Source organism: Trematomus bernacchii, unplaced genomic scaffold (genome assembly GCF_902827165.1).
Source record: "Trematomus bernacchii unplaced genomic scaffold, fTreBer1.1, whole genome shotgun sequence".
Taxonomy (NCBI): Eukaryota; Metazoa; Chordata; class Actinopteri; order Perciformes; family Nototheniidae; genus Trematomus; species Trematomus bernacchii.
Genome location: NW_022987313.1, coordinates 6,043,758 through 6,067,413, shown reverse-complemented (window position 1 = coordinate 6,067,413; position 23,656 = coordinate 6,043,758). Strand labels below are relative to the sequence as shown.

Below are 23,656 nucleotides of genomic sequence, written 5' to 3'. Positions count from 1 at the left end.
AAGCGGCCATTCACCCCCAATTTAGATTTTACATTTAGATCATTTTTCTGTAACATTATGATCAAAGTGATTAAATAGTATTCGTTTCACAACTTTGATGTTCGCTCAGAAGTGAAGCAGGAAACCAGTTTCTGTGGTTCAGCTGGTTTGTTGCAGATTTCACAAGAAATGTTTGAGTGGGCTGCTCCAACAACAAAAAAACAACGGCAAAATGGGGACTAATGAAATGTGTTAGTGCAAACTTGCAGAATAACATTGCATGTGGATGTGGTCAGAATTCGAAATAATCGATGTGTTAATCAGACAAAGTGCTGCATAAAAGGATCGACTTAATGCCCCGAAGATCAAAGGCAAGTCAATTGTCTTGCAGGCATCATGCATGCTCTGCACAAACTCCTGCTTTTTCAGGTCCTGACATCTCTCGGACAAAATGGTAATACTCCGAACTCTGTTTATTATGCTCCAACCATTAACTGAAATTAACCTATGACCTTTTACTTATTTCAGCAGATGGGAGTAGAATCATAAAGGGAGCAATAGCCCCAGATGGTACGTACGAGTTTTTAGTCTCCCTGCAAAAAAACGAGAAACATGTGTGCGGAGGATTCCTGATCAGCGAAGACTTTGTGCTCACTGCTGCGCACTGTAGCGCCGAGTGAGTATAACTTCCTTTATCCACTATCTTTGAATCACTCAATTAGAAAGCAATTTGAAAAGTCTTCAAGATATATTAACCACCTTTATTTTTAGATATTATCTTCAATATTGAATATTATCTTTCATTTAGGGAACCGGACAGGGTCGTTGTTGGCACTCACGATCTCCTCAACGTTGGTGATGAAAATGTAAGATACATTGAAAAGAGATACAAACACCGATCCTATTACCAAGTAGACAAAGGTAATGACATCATGCTCCTCAAAGTAAGTACACATTTTATTTGGATCAAATTAATAATTTAACTTTCAGCTTCATATTCAGCCATTTTTTTGTTACATTGAAGTCTGAAGAATAAAAAAGTATTATCTTATATTACAGAAATTGCTAGTTTTGTGAGATTTACTTTGAGATTTTTTTCATCTCCAGCTGACGAGGAAAGTTGCCGGGAACAAAAAACAAATCATTGCCCTTCCTCCTTCTAATATGCACATTCAAGAAAAGAAAACCTGCCATGTAGCTGGATGGGGTTTCACAAAGACTGGTGGTGGAGTTGTTGATAGGCTGATGGTGGTGGATGTGTCTGTCATAAACCTGAACACATGCTCTAAGTTATGGGTTCGTATTCCTTCCGATGTTATCTGTGCCGGCGGTTATGGCAGCCACAAAGGCTTCTGTCAGGTATGATTTCTCTTTGTTGATGTAAAATGTAAGCTGGTATAGAAATGCTTTAAAAATTAAAAATTAAATAATCAATAATGAATAATATTCCTTGTTGACAGGGTGATTCTGGTGGTCCTCTGGTGTGCGACGGGATAGCTGTTGGTGTTGTGTCTTTCAACAACAACAGAATCTGTGACTACCCAAATTATCCCAACGTCTACACAGAGATCTCCAAATACCTTGGCTGGATCAACAGTATCATCAATTAAAAAGCTTAATATACAATTTCCTAAAGCTTTGCTTCAGCATACTTTGAATGTATTTAGGAGGGGAGGTTGTGTCTCAGCTGCTCTGTCAGTGTTCGCTCTTTAATGGAAAAGCAAAATAAAGCAAATGTCTCAAATTTTGTTTTCTCTTTTCTTTATCCGAACACATGAGGTTTGAATCTCTTATAGGAAAAAGTTTTACTTCAGCAAACATTCATTGTAATATTGAAGCTTTGTGGTATCACAGATCGGACTATCAAGGTTTATTTCATCAGTATACATTCATTTTGTATGTTTAAATAATGATAATAATGAGATCCTGCACTTGGAGAGGTTGAGCATGTGACGTCACGTCACCATAGTTCCAATGTCGGATTATAAGCAACTTTTAACACTCATAGAACGCACTTCAATAGAATTAACTAATGTAAAAAAATGGCAAACAGTATCAGAAATCTAACTCAGCTGAAATTGTTTTACATGCTTTTATTACTAGTCGCTTGGACTACTGCAATTCTCGTAGTTTCCAAAAAATATCTTTAAAGAAATTGTAATTAATTCAGAATGCTGCGGCCATGATTTTAACAAACACAGAAAAAAGGGATCACATGTTCCCTGTGCTGGCATCACTGCACTGGTTACCGGTGTCTTTCCGAGTTGATTTTAAAATGCTTTTAATTATTTACAAGGCTTTACATAACCCGGGCCCTACACACATCAGGGACTGCCTTTCTTTGTATAACGCAACAAGGACACTCAGATCCTCCGTGGCATTTCTTTTAGAAGTACCTAAAGTAATACACAATACATCTGGGGAGGCTGCTTTATGTTTTTCCCATTGGATCTTAGAACAGCAAACTCCATTGGAGTTTTTAAAAGTAAATTGAAGATCTATCTTTTAATTTGGAGTAATTTTAGAGGTATAACTGTTTATGTTGTATTGTTTTATGGTTCTGTGATATAAGTCTTTCTTGTTTGTTTATAACTTGTTTTTAATTATGTTTAATTAACTCAAAGACACTTTACACAGTAAAAAAGAAAAGAAAAAGAAAACATAATTAAAACAACACACTTCAAATATATAAAACACAACATTAATTACAGATTAAAAGCAGATCTGAAGAGGTGCTATATTAATAAAGTGTATTATCATTATTATAAATAAATAGAAAAACGCTTGCTGCCATTATGTGGAGTACAGTATATCAATTAAAGGTGGGGTATGTCATTCACTTCAGAAACACTTTTTGTTATATTCCATGGAATGCTCTTAACATCCCGATAGCAATGAATATATTAAATGCTTTGACAATAAATACATACAAAAATGTCATCTGTGGAAGCCGTAGTGGTGTAAAAAGCACGACCAATCATCTGAGCCGGCCCGGCTAAAATAACTGGATGGCCTACCTGCCTGTCAGCCTTACAAACTTATCTCGTGCCCTCATTGGTCATGTGCGCGTTCGTGTGTGTTGGAGGAGGGGCTCTGTAAGGAAGTCTGAAGGAAGGGGCAGATTTTTTCCGGTTGTGTACTTTGAAATTCTAGCGCACTCGAGCTGGTTTCTCTATTCTTACCTACCCGACCTTTAAGTATAAAATGTGGTGAAGGTTTCAATAGATTCATAAAAAAATACTATTAAGGTCTAATGATGCTCAGTTACAAAAGTGCTGGTTAGGAATATGTGTGGTTTTAAATATGAATAGCTATTTACAGAGAGAGGGGAAAATGCACAAGGACTTAATGTTCCTCAATATTTCACTGCATGTAAAAATTGGGTTAACAGTCATAAGTTTCTGTGTGTACGATGAAATAGTGGCTTTAAAATTGTCATGAACTTGGAAACACAAGGTACAAGACTCAAATGCATGACCCGGGAGACAAAGGTAAAGTATGCGAAAAGTACTTTATTCCAAAAATAGGATGTACAAATAAGGATCGACACTCTTGACGAGGTGAAAAAGGTTTTAAAAAAGGCACAAAAGAAAATCGCTCACAAAGTGAGGAACAAAACTTACAAAATATTTCAGGAGCATAAATTAGGCTTGAGACAAAATAACTAGTCGCTGGTACGCTGACTACTGGCATGGAAACAGGACAAGACGAACTGACACAGGACAAGGGGAGACTGGGGAATATAAACAAGAGGTAACTAGGCACAGGTGGAAACAATCAGGCTGGTGCTGATGAGAGCGGGAGACACACAAAAGGATATGGAGTCAAGGAACCTGGAATGAAACATAACAAGTGAGTGTAAAAATAAAACAGGAAGTGGGAGACAAGACAAAAAATGACTAAACAAAAACATGAAACATGACTAGACTCAACATTTTTGACGGGACACAACAACAATGTGACAGAGGCAACCAAATGTAGGCTTTACAGGCTAATAGAAAACCCCTAGCTGGTCCCTTTTATCCACTTCTACATATGCTTGTGGGAAAGTCCTGGTTACTGGACGCAGCCTGCCAGTTTCACTAACGGCAGCAATGTTGCAGGATGCAGGTTTGCCTTTTGGCCGTCCGACTGAGGGGGGCCCGTTCGGGTGGGTAAAGGACATTAATGCATAACCTTTACTTACAATTTGGTCCAAATCCACAATACTAAAAAACAACTTGTATGTAAATAACCCCTGCCATTTACATGTTAAAGTATTTATTTTGTGCCAATATCAATAGAAATAAAGCTGAACAAATTAAGAAATACATTTGAAATTATACACATGTCAAAACAACTGCATCGCCACACTGACACAGGAAATGATGCAAGTAATATGTTTATAAAAGATCTTTGTGAAAATGGATGGGGAGTGACATGGAGGAAGAGGAGGAATTTATAAATGTATGTCCTAACACATAGTATTTACATGATGTATGTTCTTTGCAATGTTGCAAAATAACATCTCCCGCAGGATGTGCTTGGAAGTGAAGATAAATAGATGGCAATCATATTGTGTAGTTCGAATTCTGCAGTAAAAAAGTTCCACTTGACAGCGGGCTGATCAACCTGTCGCCACGATGCGTGGGCTCTACAAGATTCTGCTTCTTTTTCTTCTGGCATGCCAAGATCAAAACGGTAAATTGCTCTGATGACTTTTCTTCATCCTGAAAATTAGATAATAACTAGTTTTAACTCTTTGTTATTTTATTCATATGATTACAGTACTTGGAAGTAAAATCATAAATGGGGAAATTGCCAATGATACTTTGATGAAGTATATGGTATCGGTCAGCGACGTGCAGTCAGTGGAGGCAGGGGAGGCAGAGCCTTCCAATGTAACGGAATTTCAATTAAAGAAAAACTAAATAATAATAATAATAAAATGTCTCCACTGATCTTGTGTAAATGTGATTTCTGTATGATTCCAATCGCATTTTATAGTCAAAATCAGCAAATTTGCCGAGCTCCGCTACAGGAGCGATGAGAAGTGAGGCAGGCACGAGCACTGCCTCACGTAAGCCCACAGTAACTTGCTGGAGCGCGGGCACTAATTTAGCGCGGCCACTTATTTTGTGAGCGCGCTCAAGCCATTTACTGTGGGGTGAGGTGAGGCACAGATGAGCTCTGCCTCAATTCAGAATGCGTCACTCCACAGAAACTGGCTGGAAAGTGGGCCCTAAGCGCATGCCTGTTCCCATCTCACTGTAGGTCACCAATGTAATGTTTGTAGATCCCTTTATTACATTTATCCTCGCCATCCATAGTCTCTAAATAACTTATTTCACGTATATATGATATTTAGGCTCGCTGGTCTCATCGTACAACTGCAATGAAAAAAGCACCAGGGGAGGCAGCCATAACCTCTGCCGCACTGAAGGGGGCGCACGTGAGCCCACAGGTTCTTGTTGCTACTGTTATTCTACCGCAAACAACAAACTAGACTTTTTAAACTACAGGAAGATAAGGAGGACTTTTACAAAACAGTAATAGAGATTGTTGTCCAGAAGGATAGCATGGACTTATATTCATCTTCAAGTCAAGGTAAGACCACAACTGTAATGAAAATGGGATCTTACTTAGAAAGAACAATCCAATATTTAGATTTTGGGTATCCTTTTGTTGATCGGTCTGTTTAAAATTAATCATAGCATCAGACTAAAAAAGCTTTTGAAAATAACAGAATATTTCGATTAAGGTCAAAATAGGCTATAATATTTGTAAATCTGACTCTGAAAGAGTCAGTGCCTCACCAGCCATGAACCTCACCGCACGTCACTGGTATCGGTGCAGGAAGACGATGAACACATATGCGGAGGATTCCTTGTCAGCAAACAATTTGTTGTCACCCATGGGGGGTGTAAATTGTAAGTTACTACTCCTTTTCTAGCTAACGTTTTGTTATTTGATGTAAAAAGCATGTTTCATTTGTTCTGTGTTGTCACAACTTTACAAAATACAACAATAACCTCTCACTGATGTATTTTTCAGTGATAAAAAAGGAAAAGTAATGGTTGTTCTCGGCACACAACATCTCAGCAAACCTGGCAATAAAATAAAAGAACACATTGAATCCACATGCAAACCCCCACCTGGAATTGGGACTGACATCATGCTCATTGAAGTAAGTTTATTCATCCCAGTAGTCCCTTGGTTTGAAGAAAATTAAACAACTGAGTTTAATTCAGTGGGGGTAAATGTAAATAAACGGGGGGAAGCAAATAGTAATAAATATTCCTGCTTATAATATTTGCACAGCACAACAAAAAAAACGTTGATTTACTGTAATACTGCTCGCAATAACCTTTATTTAAGTGACTCATGTGCTCCAACAAACCAATTTGTACCTGACATATAATGTAGAGTAAGACTGTGTTTTGAAAAACTGCTTTTTGATTTTATTCGTCTCAAGATAAATTCCAAAAAACCAGAAGATCTACCAGAAAAAAATCAACTTCAAGACCCTGAAAAGGATTTAAAAGAAAAGTGCCAAGTAGCTGGATGGGGTCCAGTGGATAACAATGATAATTAAAGCTGCAAGCAGCGTTGAGCGGGTCTTCGACGCTCCGCAGGCTGTTGTCCGCACGTCAAGGTGTGTGTGTAGGTGTCTCGAGGACTCGGCCGTTGGCAAACGTGAGAAGTTTCAGGCCGATCGGACAACGTACATACATACGTACGAGTTACAGCAGTATCATAAACATTGTGTTTGATGGCGAGTGATCTGTCGCCATGGCAACGGCATTTGATGACACCCCATAATACTCCTAGATGTGTTGAGGGCTGCATCGTTATCAAACCTGTGAAGTTTTGGGCCGTTTGGAGCATGTTGACTGGAGTTATGAGAAAACCGTGTTTCACGGCGACCATTTTGTTACCATAGCAACGACATTTGACGATATCTCATAACTGACACATATATGTGTGGAGGGCTTGACGGTTAGCACACATGGGAAATTTGAACACTTTTTTACCATTTACACAGGAGTTATAGCAATATTGTGCTTAACGGCGAGGGATACGTTGCCATGGCAACAGCTTTTGAGAAAAACTCACTATTGTCATATTGAGGTGTTGAGGGCCGGACCATTAACTGTCATCTGAAGTCTGGTGCAGTTTGGACCATTTTCCATCGAGTTATGACAACACTGTGTTTCATGGCGAGGGATCTGTCCCCATGGCAACGGCATATGATGACATCCCATAATTGGCGTAGAGCTGTTGAGGGCCGGACCATTAACTGTCATCTGAAGTGTGGTGCAGTTTGGATCATTTTCCATTGACTTAAGACAACATTGTGTTTTTTGGCGAGGGATGCGTTGCCATGGAAACGGCATATGATGACATCCCATAATTGGCGTAGAGCTGTTGAGGGCCAGACCATTAGCCATCATCTGAAGTCTGGTGCCATTTGGATGATTTTCATAGGAGTAACGGAAACATCGTTTTTTTTGGCGAGGGATGTGTTGCCATGGAAACGGCATACGGTGAGATCTCAGATTTCACGTAGAGCTGTTGAGGCATGGACCGGTGATATAAAAGTGAAGATTGGGGGACGATGGGACTGTGGCCATTGGATTTACAGCAACACCGTGTTTAATGGCGAGGGATGCGTTGCCATGGAAACGGCATATGATGACATCCCAGAATTGGCGTAGAGCTGTTGAGGGCCGGACCATTAACTGTCATCTGAAGTCTGGTGCAGTTTGGAACCTTTTCCATTGAGTTAAGACAACATTGTGTTTTATGGCGAAGGATGCGTTGCCATGGAAACGGCATATGATGACATCCCATAATTGGCGTAGAGCTGTTGAGGGCCGGACCATTAACTGTCATCTGAAGTGTGGTGCCGTTTGGAACCTTTTCCATTGATTTAAGACAACATTGTGTTTTTTGGCGAGGGATGCGTTGCCATGGAAACGGCATATGATGACATCCCATAATTGGCATAGTGCTGTTGAGGGGCGGACTAGTAGCCATCAACCGCTGTATTGAAGCGAAGAAATGTTAGAAAGAAATGTAACAATATTTCAAAAAGCTTTGCTTCAGCACACTTGTATTGTATTTGGTAGGAAAGGATGTGTCTTAGTCACTGAGTGTTTGCTCTTTAATGCAATGGCAATATTAAAAATGTTTCTCAAATATCGTTTTCTCTTTCATTCAATTAAACAGATTGGATTGTGCAGGCAGATATTTATTTATTGAGCTGCTTAGTCAGAGCAGCAGGTCAGCCAAGACACTCATACAAGGGGATTAACAGAAGAAGTGTGTTAAAAACAATGAAATAAATAAATTAACTTGCGTTTTAACCTAACAGGAAATAAATAAGTTATTTTAAATATTTTAAATATATAAATATAATATATATAACATGTTGATGTTCTAGATAGCTCAATGAAGCTATATAACCTCAGCAAACCATAGTGAAGGTCCTATGACATCGCTAATAAACTATTCCAGGTTCCAAGATATGAATGCCATCCCATTAGACTATAAATAAGATAATGTAATATAATAGATTAAAAATGAAACAGTCCTACTATTGGTAAATCTCGTACATTATGGAGAATGACCATTCAGGAGAGAGAAAAGGTTGTGAATGATAGTATTCGTAATATTATATTTTATGTATTTATATTGACCAGGGTTCTTACGGTCATTAAAAACCTGGAAAAGTCATGGAAATCCAAAAAGCTAATTCCAGGCCCTGGAAAAGTTTTGGAAAACAATATTTTTCCCAAAGTTTTGGAAAAGTCATGGCAATTTAAAGTGGACCTATCATGCTATATTTAAATGATATATTGTAGGGCCATACCTATATAAGGTATATTTATAAGTTTCTGTTTTCAAAATACCAAACAGATCATGCATTTTAGCCATGCCTCATTTCGTTTGCTGTCTACGGGTCTGATTCTGCTGACCACGCCCCCCTGCAGGAGAGGGTAGCCGTGCTCTGATCAGCTGCTGGGCTGTCAGAAGAGGGGGAGAAAAAGAGATCTCCGTCCTCCGTGTTTTATTATATAGAGACGTTATTCATTTGTTTTAAAGCTCAATAAATAACAAAGAAGACCTTTGACCGGCACTTTTCTAATTTTGTCCCGGAAGATTTAACTTTAACGGACATCTTGACCGGCGAAAGAAACTGAAACTGAAACTCTGCCGCACGGTCCCCTCGTTCCTTGGAAGAGGCGGAGAGGTGGGTGTTTGTCATCTGCTGGTGGACTAACCGGAGAGAATTACAGTGCTTGCCTTGCATTGAATTAAAGCAGCGGGAGCAAACGCTTGCCTCGGGGAGGGAGAAAAAAAGCCACAGCGGAGAATAAACAGAAGGGTAACCATGGTAACTATGGGCGGGAAGTCTTCTTCGCTGCTTTTGTGGCAGACTACAGCGCCACTTACAGGCCTGGCATATGTACTACAGCGTCTCCAGCGCTTTCGAGCGACAATGGCCGGCCGTGGCCCAACCCCACATTCCCCTGATAGGTGGAGAGTTGGCCCAATAGCCGTAGCGCCACTTCTGTGACGTCATAGAAGTGTTCAAATCTGGATCTGTATCAGATCCGTTGCAGCCCCTTTTTTAGAGATTTGGGTATGGAGGAAAATAGAGAGGGTTGTGTTTTCTGCACTTGGTGAGTTCCCTGGAACACCGGGGACACATATTCATATATAAAAGACGTACAAAAGTGCATTTTGCATGATAGGTCCCCTTTAACTAAAGTTGCATCAAATATAATTTATATTTTATCTAATCGCCAAAATAGTAATACTATAATGATAATAAATACTGTATCGTATAGTAATGAAACGTAAAATGGCATTTAACTGACGAGGTATTTTGCTGGTGAGAGATTTTAGTTGCTTTAGCCTGTAGAAGCTACTAAGCCTACTATTTGATTTGTTTTGTATTTTTTCCTGTTCCATGTTAAAATAAACCATTTTCAGTGGTACCGTAATTTATTTGGTCATGGAAAATGAGGTAAAGGTCATGGAGAAGTCATGGAGAAGTCATTGAAAATCATTTGTAAAAAAGTGTATGAACCCTGATTGACATTTACTGCAGTTTCAACAGGTGAACTTGAAAATATTTTCAACATAACTGAGGAACTCAGTTACATGTTAGAGCAGAGCGTTTCTGTCTACCATGTGTTGCATTACGCTAAACCACATTATTTCTTCAATAAAGCTCTTGTTCACATACATGTGATGTAAACTAGTGAAAAGAGGAAAGATAAATAATTCTTTCAACAATTTGCAAGAGTTAAATCTAAGCACTAATATTAAAATAAAGTTTGTAAAAATTCTCGACACACACACACACACACACACGCTTTTGTCTCTGTCACTTTAATGAATATGGGTATCTTACAGTTGCATTTTACTAGTCTACCAACCAAATTGCCCATTAAAACAAAACATGCCAACATGGAGCGTCACACACACACACACACACACACACACACACACACACACACACACACACACACACACACACACACACACACACACACACACACACACACACACACACACACACACACACACACACACACACACACACACACACACACACACACACACACTTCTGACAGAGGCTGCAATGTGCCAGGGGTGGAACCAGGAAACGTCTATTCGTAGCTTTTTTTTCAAAATGTCCACCTTTGCTAAACAACGTTGACATTCAATTGTAATCTTGTACACTGTGACACATACAGCAGTTCTAACCCTTAAAGCGTTGTGGGCCTCAATATGGCCGTTGTCTTTAACACTAAAAGTTTCTTGCATCTATTATGAAAGCCTGTTTTGAACATGCAAGTTACACGTGTTTTGTAATCCAACCATCCTTTTACGAAAAGTCAACAGACTGTTAGCAAACACACTGAAGCAATAAAGACCACAAACTAAGTAATATCTTTACTTCTCTAAAAATGACAAGACCTTTATATTATATATTAGTGGAAGGTGTGGATTTGAGCAGAGACCATGGGAACCAGCTCCCTACTACTGCTGCTCTTCCTCTTTAATGGTAAGATGAGACATATAAATCAGCATTGACTGCCAACTGAGAGCAATTTGGATAAGCACAGGCGATTAATGAATTGTGATGTTGTATTTCAGGGGCTGATGGTTCTTATATTGTTGGAGGCCTCGCTGCAAGTCCGAGGACGCCACAATTGTGGGGGGGGGCCCTGGTGAGAGGGGACTTTGTGCTCACAGCAGCACATTGTGAGATACCCATGTAAGATTTTAAAAAACAGTCAGAGATGTTTCTGTTATTTTGTGTTTTTTCATATCAGGTCAATTTAGTAGAAATATAAACTTACAGGGACCTTTAATTTGTCAGACCGAAGTAATTTATTACAGCAAACATTTTTACATATTACATATTTGTCAAAGTAAGGCTTAGTTACAAGCAGGAAATGTTTTTGGGGGATGCACTCTTTGACAATGTTTTACTGTAGTGAAAATATGTAGTGTGTTATGTAACTTTTTCTGCATATAAACGGTCTGCAAAGTCACAAACCCTCAAAGTACACCCTGTAGCGAGTAAAACTCTAACACAGAAAATATGTGTCTATGCTGCCCCAGAACGCCTCGTTGTAGATTTTTATTTTTCAATTTTTTTCTTCCAGGGCCTATTGACGTCACTAAGTCCAAATGGACCAATTGCCACACAGCTATAGAACAATAGGCACACCCTCTGTAGAGTGCAGGCTCTACAGAGGCTACCGGAGCGGACAGTGTGAGGTGGATTTCCCGCTGTGTTTCCCTGGATGCTGGATATAGACCAAGTGCCATGCCAGTGGACACCGCGGTGCTCAGGCTGAGCTCTGCGGTGTCCGCTGGCATGGCATGCAGACCCCACGCAGCAACCACGAAACAACACCAGTAATCCACCTCACACTGTCCGCTCCTCGAGCCTCAAAGGGCGGAGCAGCAAGCCCCGCAACGTCCCGCCAACACGGCACCCAGACCCCACGCAGCATTCTCATCTGTTTGTCATTACTGGTTGCTAACGCCATTGTAACACATAAACACTGAGGTTTGGCTGTAACGGTGGTTGACTAATCAGAACAGAGTGGGCGAGCTGACCAATCAGAGCACAGTGGGCTCATACATTTAGCAGGCTGTGTTGTTATGTATATATGTATGTTTTTCTTTTTCTGGAAAAAAACAATAAATGAGGTTAAATTGTTAAAGGTCCCATGTCATGGCCATTTCTACTGATCATAATTCCATTGTTGAGGTCTACTAAAATAGATTTATATTGTGCAATTTTCCAAACTCACATTGGTTTCTCATACAGCATCTCTGTAAAGTATGTGTATTCACCGGTATTCACTCTCTGTCCTAAACAGCTTGTTGGAGCTCCTGCCCCCCCCTCCCTGTGAGCCCAGTGTGCTCTGATTGGTCGGGACGTTGAGAGGCTCGTTGCTGCGATCTGCTGCGAGGAGCGGAAGCCTGTCCGCTCCTCGCAGCAGATCGCAGCAACGAGCCTCTCGGCGATACAGCGAGAACAAGCGAAACTCATCCTGAGCACACACAAACACTCACAGCCGAAGTAAAAACAATGAGTGTGGCTTGATATTGAGTAAGAAAAAGGTTTATAACGCTGTGAGAATGGGTCTGTGGAGAGCATTTCTCCGCGATCCCAACTTAGTAGCCCGAAAAACGTTTACCCATTTAAACAGTCGTGGTAGATACCTTGTTTGTTTTAAACATCATAAATACACAAACAACAATGAATACTTACAGGTTGTGTACCCGAATCTCCCGCTGGTCCAAACAAAGTAGGAACAGCATCGTTCTTCAGTGCCCTACGCTGTACATATCCGGCATGAATCGCTGAAAGGTTTGGGAAGCTTTGTTTCGTGAAAGGCTGGCAGAGGGTGTGGCCTCTGGGTATTCACACGTCACAGTACCCAGGAAGAAAATGAGAAATCTAATCTCCAACGAGGAGTTTTGGGGAGGTCTTTTCTGTGTTAGAGTTTTACTCCCTACAGGGTGTACTTTGAGGGTTTTTGACTCTGCAGACCGTTTACATGCATAAAAACCTTCATAACACACAAGGGGACGGGTAATAACCGGAAAAGCATGACATGGGACCTTTAACATAGGTTCAGGAGCATGGCCACGCCTAAAACTCCGCCTCGAACCACGGCCACCCCTATTTATATCCGGCAAAACTTCCGGCCACTGCTTGTCTCCATCCCCACTCTGAGTCTCCCACTGCACGGACCACAGCTCGTCCTCCCAGAACATCCCTTCACCCCCCTCATATCATTCACATGTTACTTCAATAAACGTACAAACATCACACTGTTTTGGCGTGGTTCCTGCTAGTGAAAAAGAAAATAACAAAAAAAGAAAAGAAAAACCCAAGAAGCTGCAATATAAAGAACACTATGTCGAATGAGTGTTAACCCTTCCAATAATATGTGACCTGTTTTTACACCTTTCTTATTGTGAGACTGAATCGAGCACTATCCCCTTCCTGCTTCACAACTACTGAGACCATATTTAACACCCGCAGTTCATCTGCCAACTCCTTTGCACGCACAACATGAAACATGTAAAAAAAGAAAGTAGGACCTAATTGTTTGAATAGGTAGATAGATATGTACTGTGAGTCTTTTTTACCTATGGGAATGTAACCCATGTACCTTAAAAACGTATAAACCCCCAAAGTTCCTTCATCATGTTACTTAATTTGGCATTTATTGATTTTTGATGTGCTTTCTTATAAATTGAGTTGTAGCATCCACAGGGCAACATTAGTTGGACTCTTGCTTTGGTCTCTCCTACTCCTGAAGGGTAATGGCTATACTAAACACTCCACCATCTGTACCAGTAGTTGTTAACTGTGTCTTTCTGGTGTTTGGTGATGAGCAGGTATTGTAGGCTACAGGTTTTTTTTTTTTTTACTGAAATCTGTTCTTTGCTGCATCTCAAAATGACACAAGAGTTGAGAAAGTGTACCAAAACGGCAGCAAAAAAACAAAACAAAGTGATGCCATAAAGCTCTGTAGAGCCGAGCGAAACTGCGTTGTGTGATAATAATCCATTTTTAACAAACAATCATAATGTTCTTACACTCAAACATATTAATTTAAACCATTGTTCAAAACATTAATATAGTACAGCTTTAAGTTGAGCATTTTCTGATTTGTTTTTTGTAAGAGAGCTTAATATGAATGGTGGACCAAGGTAAAAGTGTGCCACTCATTTGAGACACGGTGTGAATACAGCTCAGTCAGTTCAACCCAGTTGCTGGATGTTGCTGCTACTCTAACAAACCAACAGGTGGAGCTAGAGTCTCGTCGGTATCCTGCAGTGACGCCGGTTGTGTGTCATCACACAGACACACTACAGGAAAATGGGCAGTCATTAAGTGTCTGTGAGTGTCTCCACTTCTATACTTAGGCTTCCAGAGACAATTTAAACATGCAGGCAGATGCTAAATGGAGCTGCTGAAGCCTCTGAGGTCTGACGTCTGAAGCAGTCCCTCATGGTGGACCGTGCAGATAGTCTGGTCAGATGGTCCGGCACATCAAATGGGGGTAAATCATGATCAAATGAAACATCAGTTTACAGTTAAGGTTTGTTATTAATACATATTTTTACTTAATGAAGTAAAAAAACTAAGCCAAATACTCTGTTTTCACTACATAGCCCACTGTGACACTCTTACAATGAGCTGCAACTATACAGCTTAAATATAGTGGCCAAACAATCTCTAATTATCTACTTCTTTTTTTTTAATCACTTTTAGCCTTATCACAGTACTTAGCAGCGGAGGGAATTAGAATTGTTATAAAATTATGAACATTTTTCTTTGAAATGTGGACTCACAATTGAACTTAACCAATACAAAGAAACATATAAAACATATTACTATGACTAACACGGTTGACTTTTCGTCAATGTTGGCTTTTCGTCAATGCTGGCATGAAAGTCATTAGTTAAAATTAAACGATTTTTAATAATCTAGTCTACTGCTTCTCGCGCTGTGAAAATGAATTTGGTTCTTTGCACTCTGTGAATAACTGAGTCACAATCCAGTTGTTTTCACTGGCAAAGATCACATCATAAAATACATATTTGCATGTTGCATAATTTTTTTGGGCCCACTTGAGCAAATGAGGCTTTTACCGATTCTTATTCATGGACAAGAGAGATATTCGAAGCATGACGGAAATGATTTTAAATATGTGAAATATTAGGCTTATGTTTTTATAGGGAATTCAATGTAATAACTCCTGGGTACAGAAAGAAGTCATACATGTAAGACACCACAAAATGATCAGAATCCACTTTTGGTTTGTTGTGATAAAGAATATTTTTTTATTTTGTATGTACAGTATTTACAGGATATTCAATAAAGCCACGTTTTAGTGCAGAACAACCTTTAAGAGATATACTATATCTACTATGATGTAACACCTCTCAGAATCACCAAAAAGAGAAATAATTTAATTAAAGACAAGCCTTAAAAGATCAGTCAAATGGATCCCAAAGCATGGAAACAATTTAAAAGGTAAACATTCGTAAATAACAAGTTTGTTTTCTAGTGGAACACAGATTTTAAATAAGGGTTCTGATTTTAACGATAAATAAAAAATGCATATTACCGTCACCATTGAGTAATTCAGGAAATGCAATGAGTCAGACATTTGAAATCTGGGGAATATGAGGGCGATATTTTGAAAAGACCACTGAGCATTTCTGAAGTCTTTGATTGTGACAAATTCCTCTGAAAATACTCTCAAATCTCTTTGTTGTGAATCACCTTCTACCTTAGGACTGTCACTGTAGTTTGGAAGTTATATGGCAAGTTGAAAAAAAAGATTCCGAAGTAGGTTTACTGTGATACAATTTTCCATTGCCTTCTGACATCTGGCATTTTGTCATCCAAAATAATCAGCCATTTATTACAAACTTCAAATCCTTGGATTAAAAGCTAAACTTTTGCCCGCAACATGATGTCAAAGCATGAGAAACTAAACTATTTGTAAGAGGAATGCCATTGGATGTGCTTTGTGTTTGTTTCCTTTTCTTTGGCTTAAACAGCCAGACGGGAGTTTCCATTTTTAAAAACAAACCGTTTGTGGCAAAATCAAACTAAGGGGAACAGAAACACTTCAATCAGCTTTATAAATTAAATCAAATCCAGTGAAACAGAGGGCTTCTGTTTAGCAAACACACTATAATGTCTACTTTAGCATCTAGCTCTGTGTTAGAGGGAAGAAGGTACGGAGACTCTGACCCACAACAAAGCAGAGTCTTCATTCACAAAACCAGTATCACTTTAACATCAAAACGTCTGACGAGGCAAAGTCTCTCCCTGGTTTCTCTGAGCCATTTGGCAGTTTTAGTTTCCTCCTCCTCTTGGTTGTCTCAGTCTCTCTCTTTCTGTCTCCGAGTGCTTGTCTCATATGATTTCCAGAACATCGTAGGGCACGAAGCCTCTCTTCTTTCCACTCGCCACTCTGATGAAGCCGCTGTGTTCGCCCTCACTGCTCACACAGATCTGAGGCAAATAATGAACATTTACTTTAATAGAAATTGAACATAACCAGTGCAGTCAAACATACAATAAAACATTTGATCGATGTTAGTAACAGATGGTAGGACACAATATCTGATACTGACGTGAGGTCGATACATATAGACTTTAAAGTGGAAGTGCCAAGTTCATACTAAATAAAAACACACTGGGGCAAGACTAGACATACATATTATGGCAACAAGTGTACAGATAGCCCTGTTGTCTTTTTTTGGCTCCTACTGTAGGCTGTTTCTCATGTTTTAGGTTAGGCATGCATCTACTTTGATAACCTGTCAGTTTTCATGTTGAACTCTTCTACAACTACATGCTTTATGGTCTTTTGCTAATCTAATAGTCAATAAAGATTTGTATGTATGAACAATAAAGCGCCCACATGTCGTCTAGTCTAAACATAATCAACAAAACTTCAATTTTCATTTGATCTTATCTCTGTTTTTATGTCTCATATCACTCAATCTGTATGGTCCAGCTCAAAGGGACAATTTACAAACGCAACCTATTTTTAAAGATGATGATGGAGTTGTGCTTGTTTATAATATTGCTATAATTATTAGATGCCCTGAATGAGCCTCTTGATAGATTAGAACACATTGTATCTGCATACTGGCTTTTAGTACGCTCCAAAACCTTCCCCTGGGTTTTGTGTCAACGGAAAAGGAAGGCAGCGGGTCACAGACTCTACTCGTTTTATCGGCGGTTTCATCTCCACTGGGGGTTCTTTACTTAAAATCCCAACATGTCCTGGAAAGCATTGTGGGAAAAAAGGGGCATGACCTAAGTAGAGCCATTATACCAACATGATAATCTAATGGTTACTCCGACGAAGGATCCTTTCAGCAAACTCCAGTCAAGCTTTTCAGGTTATAGGTGAAGGGAAGAGTAAGGGGCAACGTGGGCTGCAGGATGGTAATAAGATGGCTAAAGAGCTGCTGGATGATGTGAATCTGATGAGCTCTATTGGCAGGAGTGTGATCATGAATTACACCCAGGTAGAATGTGGAAGTTTAAATATTCACCCTGAAGGCTCCCCTAACCCATAATGACAAGGACGTTCATGTGATCAAGACTGCTGATGTTTCGTTAATTAATAATGTGGTTTGTGTTGTTGTGGCTCTAAAGGCAGGCAATTGACCTTAACAACAATCCCACTGTTACAGTTTGTAAATGTTTTTTTTCCCCAAAAAAATACATATGAACTGAGCTATCTAGCCTGTTATACGTTTGATTGATGGGTATTTATCTGGCAGTTTTAAGAATGTACCTCTGCATAATAAAACATTTGTGTTTGGCTTATAATCAATGCTATTCATTTATTATCTTATTTTGGTGTATTCCTTTTGCAAGATGTTTATTTATAATTTTCATATTTTTACTATCATTCTTGCATTTTGTTTTATTTTGCTGTCGTGAAGCACTATCTACTACTATGTCAAAACCCAGAACAAGAAAATAGAATAAATATAACACGGAGAGTTGCAGATGCAGAAGATAAAGCAGGCCATAATTACAGGGCAGGATAATGAAGGATATAAATAAACACTCTATTTTAGAAGGGACATCCTCGACAGCCTGTATTTATGTTAAGACTTTACACTTAACATGTCGATAATCAGCCTATCATCATCATCATCATAAGGTTTATACAGTAGGTGTGTACAGTACCTGTCCCTCCTTTAAGGTGATCTGTCCTTGTTCCTTACAGCCGATGAACGTCCTGTTACACCTGAACACTTGGTCCTCAATCCCAGCCTGATGAACATAGGCCGCCGGGAAGTAACCGATCCTGTCCTCAATAACCCCCTGAAGAAATATATGGAAAATAAACCAGTCGTTAGATAAAATCCTTAAAACACAGTACAGTACATTACTTTCTACCTATACACCTGGTTCATAGATATAAAGAGGATACGCTACGCTCACCTTCAGTACCTAAACATTGTACTGTGCATGTGTAACAACAGTATCTATAACAAACTGACCAGATGTCTCTGTTTATCTACAGCCGGTAGAAAACAGCAGCAGAGTTCAAATGCGTGATGAGTTTCTTCATGGTCTGGTGGTAGCAGGCTGCCTCTGTACAGTCACGTTTTCACCCTTTTGTCTACCCAATGTGTCTGTCGTGCAGTTGTGTCTCGAGGCAGCCTGTTGCCTCGCTCCTATAATTTAGAGCTCCACTTCTTATTTGGGCATTTTGGTGCTTTGTGGATTATCCACATTTCATGTAAACCGTTCAAAACTGCCTCCGTTAACTTTTAATGTTTGAAGGTTCATTATAATATAAACAAAGAAAATGTTTAAGATGACTTGTCACTATTCATAATGGTGTTATGAGTTGGTTTTGAACCTACCTTCCACCAGTCATCATTCGAGTCGTCAGCCACTAAGATTCTGTCTCCTGCGCTGCAATAGAGAGCACAAAAGACAAAAATACTGAAAAAGGGAACGTTTTCCTCCTCTTATCTTCATGGTTTGATGAATCTATGTATAGTGACAGAAATCCCCTTTACAAAGTAAGTAATAATAACCACATCAGTAGTCATTTAGCTAACAATATAAAAGTTCACTGGCTAGAAACGAGAATCCTGTTCTATTTTATTTCTATGAGAAATTGTTGACTCTTTGTATAATACGTTTTGTGATTGTTTAGAAGTGAATCTTCCACTGTTGTCATGGCCCCCTTCATATCTGCTGTTCAGTTCAACAGGGTGAATCAGACAGCACCTACAAGTTATTGTATCTGTCAACAATGAGAGAAGCTGCACCTTGATCTCTCTGACAGGCCCTCTTGTATAGCCAAGCAGATGAAGGTGTTTGTGGGGTTTTTCCAGATGCACCTTAATCCTGTTTGCTGTAAGTAATTGTTCTTTGTCCAGTAAACACATTAATCATTTTACCGCATGTGCCATAATTACAAACATCTCTTCCAAGCCGTTGGCTAAATTTGATCAATAAAAATCAAAAGGGCCAGCACAGTTGAGCCAAATGTTGGCTTACGTAATTTCCCCATTTTCTTCTCCTTGTGGTTCAGTTACAACACTGGCTGTGCTCTGTAATGCTCGCCATGACTCAGAAAAACACAGTTTATTGCAGGTGAGAAACAGCATAGCACCCGGTGTTATAAAACCTTCTAGGGTGAAAACAAAGTACACCTGTTGTTTCTTAAAGAATAACAGGAAACGTACCTTGTGAGCATCTCTTTTGAGTGCTGTGTTTCAAAACCACTTAAAATAAAGGTTTGCTGAGATCATTGTCCTTTAAATAACATAAAGGCTGAGGAGTGGGTTATCTAATTCTGTATTCTAGCAATGTATAAATGTTCATGATTACAATCACCACACAGTGGAAGGTAATCATGTAATCAGAGCATGTGGGGCCAACTGAAAATAGTCACAAACCTGATTTTCTCACTTAAAATGAAAACTGAATCTTCTGATTAAATATTCCACTTTTTCCTCCATTTTAACTTTGATGTATTGATTACTGTCTGCAGCAAAACCCAGAGGAGAAATAGGCTCTCATAAGAGAATATATTTAAAACAAAGCTTGCCAATGGTGTAGGGGGACAGGGAGTGCAAGATCATTTTATTTCCAATGAATTTTAAATCACGCCTAACGATTGAAGTATTTTCTCAACGTGTGTGAGAGAGAACAAGTGCACCTCTTAAATCCTAACAGAATACCTGTGGGGATCAAGAGCAAATGGATACTTAGGCTGAAGGACTGCTCATGATAAATGCTCTCTTCCTGAGGGTCTTTACAAAGTATGTCACTGACGAGGCCCTATCAATCATGGTTAAGAAATTAGATACAATCTGGAGCCTGTGTTTCAGATTGTATTTGAGATAATTAGACAGACAACACATACCGGTATTCAGCTGTTTCTACTTTAAACCTGCATCAACAGTTCTTTAGCCACTCGTGGGCAATGAAAACAAGTTACGACTAAATTGTTAGCAAGGTTTTTAATTTACACATCCCGCAGTTTCAGAGCAACATTTTTAATTTAATTTGGAGTCATGTTTATGTTCACATAATGATTGTTAGTCCAAAAATGTGCAGTACAGTGGACAAAAAGAGTTAAGTTGAGGAGTGGAGAGTTAAACAATAAGTTAAAAAGTCACTATAAAGCCAAGAGCAGCTGCAGATCCAGCTTATAATTCTGTGTAGGTTTGTCACTATGAGCGACTCCTTTCACATTGATTTGATGTTATTGTCATTCAGAGTAATCCGACTGAATCATGGAGAACTGCAGCTGCACAGCTTTCAACAGCTTAAAACACTTCACTGACAATGATCAGGTGTTTTCAATTAACTGCTAAGCCAAAACACCCAATGTGACTTTTAAATAGGCCTTTTTCACAGCAGACATTTTGACTTGTCACAGTAGAAAAATGCACAACTGTGAATAATGCAATTGAAGGCTGAACTTAGCTGCTTTGACTCAACTTTCACTGCGACGTGAACAGAGCAGGGGCATTGTCAGTATCGTTCCTAACACCTGTGCTTTTCCTACTATCACAAGTTATAATGTCTGCTGTTATAAACGCTCCTAATGGTGTGTTCAGCAGTTAAACATGGTTAAATGTTGGAACACACATCAACCTTTTGACAGTTTCCCAAGTTCATGCTACAAACAAAGTGTATACAATATTTCTCTGGACACCAGACTACTAAATAGTCGAAATTAGCGTGTATATAGCTCATGTCCTCATAAAGTGGACACAAACTGTGATCATGAAGCAAACCTGATATGAATGATCTGCTCGTTATCAAACACCTTGACAAGCTTCAGCTGCTTGATAACGAGCAGGTAATTTGAATCAGGTGTGTTATAGTCGGGAGATATTACATGCAGGTCAGTGGCTCTCAGGAGCCTGGTTGATGAAATTCAAATTTTTATTTTAAAGGTCTATCCTTTTCATTGGTTTGTCTGAAAAGCAATTTGTGTTGTTTTCTCTCCAATATATGTGTTAAATTATACATTTTGGCCATTACAAATGTCATCATTTTTGAAGAAAATTGAAAACCTTTATTGTCATTGCACACACACAGGTTCTTCTGTATGAATATTAGTTAAATTAATAAATAAATGTAATTGTGCTTACTTGAGTACTTACTTGCATTAATATGAATGTAAATATTGCACTAGTATGAATTCATATATGCACTAGTATGTGTATAAGTACTATAATGGAATAAATTAAGTCCTTGTACAAGATAAAATATTGTTCGTGCGGTGTAACGATTTTCCAAATTCTCGGTTCATATCTTGTGTTTGTTTTGTTGTGACGAGAGAGAGATGTAAGGCTGATCTGCAACATTAGACAGTGGACGTGCATCGCAGGTTGTGAAACTTTCCTTAACATATGTTTTTTCATTTTTATAAGGTTTCTTTCATGACATACCATAATATGACGAACCATACAGTATATCAGTATGTCATCAAAAATGTCAGAGCATATGGCAAACTTCATACAAAAGTACATAGTCATAAAAGGGCATAGTTTGTTATGAAAAACCTCATAGTATAATATTTTATTAAAAAAACACCACAGCATAGTATCTTGTAAAAAAAGCCATATCGTGTAACAAGTAATATTATGTCATACAACTTGTCATTGTATGTCACAATAACAATTTCATAGTAAAGAATGTCATAGGCATATCATGAAATTCAGTATAGTTTGTCATAACGTTATAGTATGGACTGTAATGAAGCTAATTGGTTAATAAGTTGCTAGTGCCATAGGAAGTCAAACAAGCAGATATCAGAATTAGTCATTGATAACATCACAGTGAAAGAGATGAATGGCAAAACAAAAAGCTTGGAGCAAAAACAAGTGAAAGATATAGATTTAGAATTATGACATCAGCAAAGCATGATGACATCCTTACGATGACATCATCAACTTGTGGCTCGGTTACGGAACTGTATGATGTCATCATTCACTTTGAAGATCAAACCTTAGTAAGAACTCAGGGATTCAGACACTTTCATATTGTTATAACCTCAGGAAGAAGACAGTCCAACTTTAAATCTGCTCTGCTGGGACATCTTACAGGAAAAATGAGTTGCTCAAAATCAGATAAGGATGGGCCTGATCTCACAATACTCCAAAGCAGTTCCACACGCTTCATTTTATTGGAATTTGTAGGAGAAGGGGTTTTTGGAAAAGTTGCCAAGTGTGTTAATTTGAAAACATCTGAAACAACGGCAATCAAGATCCTCGAAGACGGAGGAGATGCAAATGATGAAGTGAGAATGCTTCAAAAAATCAAGGGACTTGACCCAGATAAGAATAACATAGTGAGATACATGGATAATTTCATGTTCCAAGACAAGTATTGCCTATCCTTTGAAATGCTGGACATGAGCATTTGGGACCTTTATTCGCAGATGCAGGAACCATTTACCCTGAACGAAATCCGCCCTATCACACAACAGCTACTTGTAGCTTTTGAAGCCCTGAAGGGAATTGGCATTATTCATACAGACCTGAAACCAGACAATGTCATGCTTGTTAACCACAAGTCTCAGCCCTTCAGGATTAAATTAATTGACTTCGGTTTGGCCATCACAGCTTCCGAAGCAAAGATTGGTATGGAAATGCAACCTATTCCTTTCAGAGCTCCAGAGGTGACCTTGGGTCTCCCTATAACTGAAGCCATCGACATGTGGTCACTGGGATGTCTCCTGGGTTCATTGTATTTTAATACCGACTTTTTCCCTCAAAACTCTACATACGACCAGATGAGAGCTATTTGCCAGCTCCTTGGACAGCCAAAAAAACACCTGCTAGATTCTGGGATAAACACTTCACAGTATTTTATCAAGGGAAGGGGCTTGACTCCAGGATGGGAGCTAATGACGCCATCTCAGTACAAGATGGTGTATGATGTCGAGCCAGAATATACAAGTTGGTATTTTGATGATGTTAAAGATTTGACAGTTGCAGTAATGGAGAAGCCAGAGGAACATGACTATGATACAACTGAAGAAAATATTACATTGTCAGATGTTATGCGCGAAGACAAGATGGCATTCTCAGACCTCTTAAATGCGTTGTTCAA

General features: G+C 39.1%; 2 protein-coding genes and 1 long non-coding RNA gene across 4 annotated transcripts in view; 2 read left to right on the top strand and 1 right to left on the bottom strand.

Moving 5' to 3' along the window:
• Positions 1–320: 320 nt before the first annotated feature.
• Positions 321–1,727, top strand: LOC117492362 (chymotrypsin-like elastase family member 2A). Of its 2 annotated transcripts, none has more exons than XM_034146209.1 (5): positions 321–433; positions 508–655; positions 788–923; positions 1,087–1,338; positions 1,440–1,727. In XM_034146209.1, exons 1-5 carry the CDS (start codon positions 376–378, stop codon positions 1,587–1,589), a joined length of 744 nt encoding a protein of 247 aa, XP_034002100.1. In that variant the 5' UTR covers positions 321–375; the 3' UTR covers positions 1,590–1,727. The 2 variants fall into 2 exon arrangements, with proteins under 2 accessions (XP_034002100.1, XP_033968500.1); XM_034112609.1 differs by having other exon boundaries at positions 329–433; positions 511–655; positions 1,440–1,723.
• A 9,244-nt stretch (positions 1,728–10,971) lies between these two features.
• On the top strand, positions 10,972–11,937 carry LOC117479068. The gene is made up of 3 exons (XR_004555525.1): positions 10,972–11,041; positions 11,134–11,254; positions 11,649–11,937. It is a non-coding gene; the product is annotated as an uncharacterized LOC117479068 (long non-coding RNA).
• Positions 11,938–15,330: 3,393 nt separating this feature from the next.
• stac (SH3 and cysteine rich domain) overlaps positions 15,331–23,656 on the bottom strand; it is a 30,567-nt gene continuing 22,241 nt past the window's right edge. The window contains 3 exon segments of the mRNA XM_034126135.1: positions 15,331–16,546; positions 18,248–18,385; positions 18,934–18,985. Coding sequence (XP_033982026.1) covers positions 16,448–16,546; positions 18,248–18,385; positions 18,934–18,985 — 289 coding nt within the window. The 3' untranslated portion in view covers positions 15,331–16,447.

Bases quoted from the DNA above. Each gene is read 5' to 3' on its own strand.
- LOC117492362 (XM_034146209.1), top strand. From the start codon at position 376: ATGCATGCTCTGCACAAACTCCTGCTTTTTCAGGTCCTGACATCTCTC. The intron at 434-507 runs GTAATACTCCGA...TACTTATTTCAG, and splicing joins GACATCTCTCGGACAAAATG to CAGATGGGAGTAGAATCATA. The intron at 1,339-1,439 runs GTATGATTTCTC...CCTTGTTGACAG, and splicing joins GCCACAAAGGCTTCTGTCAG to GGTGATTCTGGTGGTCCTCT.